Source organism: Sinocyclocheilus anshuiensis, unplaced genomic scaffold (genome assembly GCF_001515605.1).
Source record: "Sinocyclocheilus anshuiensis isolate Anshui unplaced genomic scaffold, SAMN03320099.WGS_v1.1 C33083405, whole genome shotgun sequence".
Taxonomy (NCBI): domain Eukaryota; kingdom Metazoa; phylum Chordata; class Actinopteri; order Cypriniformes; family Cyprinidae; genus Sinocyclocheilus; species Sinocyclocheilus anshuiensis.
The window spans coordinates 1-2,409 of record NW_015621670.1 but is presented as its reverse complement, the minus strand read 5'-3'; the positions used below and the strand labels follow the sequence as shown (position 1 = coordinate 2,409).

The 2,409-nt window shown below is 37.6% G+C and overlaps 1 protein-coding gene across 1 annotated transcript; it reads right to left on the bottom strand.

Annotated features, from left to right (window-relative positions):
• Nucleotides 1-7: 7 nt before the first annotated feature.
• On the bottom strand, nucleotides 8-2,182 carry LOC107683249 (collagen type IV alpha-3-binding protein-like; the record flags this gene model as incomplete). The annotated part of the gene is made up of 5 exons (XM_016479313.1): nucleotides 2,033-2,182; nucleotides 1,812-1,944; nucleotides 503-573; nucleotides 286-414; nucleotides 8-137 (listed from the first exon to the last, which is right to left on the bottom strand). Coding segments are annotated over exons 1-5 (598 nt in total), but the record flags the coding sequence as incomplete, so codon positions are not given.
• Between the last annotated feature and the right edge of the window lie 227 nt (nucleotides 2,183-2,409).

Below are 2,409 nucleotides of genomic sequence, written 5' to 3'. Positions count from 1 at the left end.
CTCTAACCGTTGGCCACGTATGTGATTTTGCACAGGATGTTGTCTCTGCTGATCTCTTTGTCTCCCTCTGGTGGACTGACCAGCGTCTGGCAGATCATCGCAATGTTGATTTTAGCGCGAACGCATCTGTTGTTTGGCTACATGAGGACAAAAACAACAAAACAGTGAGCCATAAATATATACAAGTCAGAATTGATCCACAAAAGCCATAAATGCATTAAATGTTGCACCAAACTCGTTAAACAGACAGACTGACTCAGCGGTTGCCATGGAGACCAGACTCACCTGGGCATTCTCGTGCTCGACTGAGAAGTTGCAGACGAGCCATGTGTCTGGATCGCTCTCGTTATTGGCTATAATCTTACGAATGGCAGACAGGTACAAGACGTCTCTCTGGGACGCTGGCCACACTCTCTACACGGAGCAACACACAAAACACTCCGTCAGAATCAGTCGAATCACTGCGAGGAAGTGCCTTGGAGACAGCCTGCACTCCTCTCACCTTATGAGTCTGGTACATGATGATGGCGGTATCGGACAGCGTCTCCACGATGTTGAAGTTTTCGACAGTAGCTGGAGACAGAGACAAAAACAAGAGCTAGAAGTCAAGTGAGGGCTGAAACACAGAGGTACTAGACAATGATGAGTAATTCTACCCATGATGCACCACTATTGACTGCGCCAGTGATCATTAGGAGGTACGGCTGAATTATCCGGCCAGTGAAAGTGTTCTGGTAAGTCACTGTATTAAAGCATGGTAAGAGTATATGGTGCCTTTACAGGCCAAACTGTGCCGAGTCACTGAATGTGCTCCATTATTAATAATATCATACAGTAGAAGAGCTTTATTAGATTATATGAAGATGTGTGACGTTATACAAACCAGAAAAACTGATTTTTCATGATATTTTGAAATAAAGTAATAGACTGATTTACTATTTAATTGTACTATTCACATGAACTAAAACTATTTTTTAAAAATGTTCATTAAAATATTGGTGAAATAAAAATAAAAAAATACATAGAAAAATGCTACCATGAAAACTAACTGAAATAAGTTTAAGCACTAAAATAAATAAAAGCTAAAACTGAAACGAAACTACACTAACTTAAATATAAACACACACACACACACACAATTACTAAAAACTATAATATTATATAAATAATAAAAATAACACTGCTTTACACAATCACAACTCAAAATGAAAATGTAGCTTTGCATCACAGGAATAAAGTTAAATTTGAAAATCTATTACAATAGAAAGCACTTATTTTGAGTTGTAACAATATGGCACAATATTTCTGTTTTTACTGTAGTTTTAATCAAATAAATGCAGCGTTGGTGAACAGAAAATACTTTATTCAAAAACTTCTTAAAACTTTGAATTTTTACATTTTAAATATTACCAACAGTAGTGTATGTGATGATAACATGAGTAATATTAATATAATGTCTGTATATGTATATACATGATTGATACAGGATATGATGAACATCAATATAATATATGCTTTTGAGAATTAATTTAGTTTAACATTCTGAAAATATTTAATCATTCATTTTCAATTGGCAAATAACAAGAATAGACTATTTATTTTTGTAAGTATTATAATAATAGTTGCCGAGTCACTGATGAAATGTTTAGTGTAGAAAAGCTCTTACTGATTCAGTGCTGATCATGTTTTTGTGCAAAAAACTTAAATGGATCTCAGAAAAAAAGAAAAGTGATGGTTATGGCAGCTTTAAGCTTTAATGTCTGTAAGACGGTGTTGTATGTGTGTATATATATATATATATATACACTCACTCTCCCAATCGTTACGAACATCCGTATTCCAGAAGTAGTGGCAGAGCTCGTGACCTGTGACCCTTTTGACACAGTGTGTGGCCTTCAGAGGGTCCAGCACGATCCCGTTCTCCTCCACCTCTCGCCGGTACACCTGAGAGAGACAAACACAGACAGTCAGTGAGTCTGTGGACTAAAGCACACACATCAGATCAAACTAACATACATTAGATCCAACTCACCTTCATCTCTCCCTCTTCCACCACCAGCTGCCAGTTAGCGTCTCCACCCACGTCCTGCAGCGAGTAGGTCATGTGATTCTGAACCATCTCCTCCACCTGTCCAAAACACAGCAGAACAAGAAGATCAGAGGTCATGCCCTCTCATTTAAGCGGATCTAGATTAATAACACTGAAAGTCAGCATTACACAATACTGACTAAATATGACAAACCACTGCTCTTCTGTAATGTTGGATTACTTCTGTATTTCTGAATGAAACAAAAAGAAAACTACTCCCCTCCTGAAACATCACCAGCACACACTTTTCTGAGGTCAAGTTCTTCCTCCAGAGAATTGGCACATACAGGTGCATCTCAATAAATTAGAATGTCGTGGAA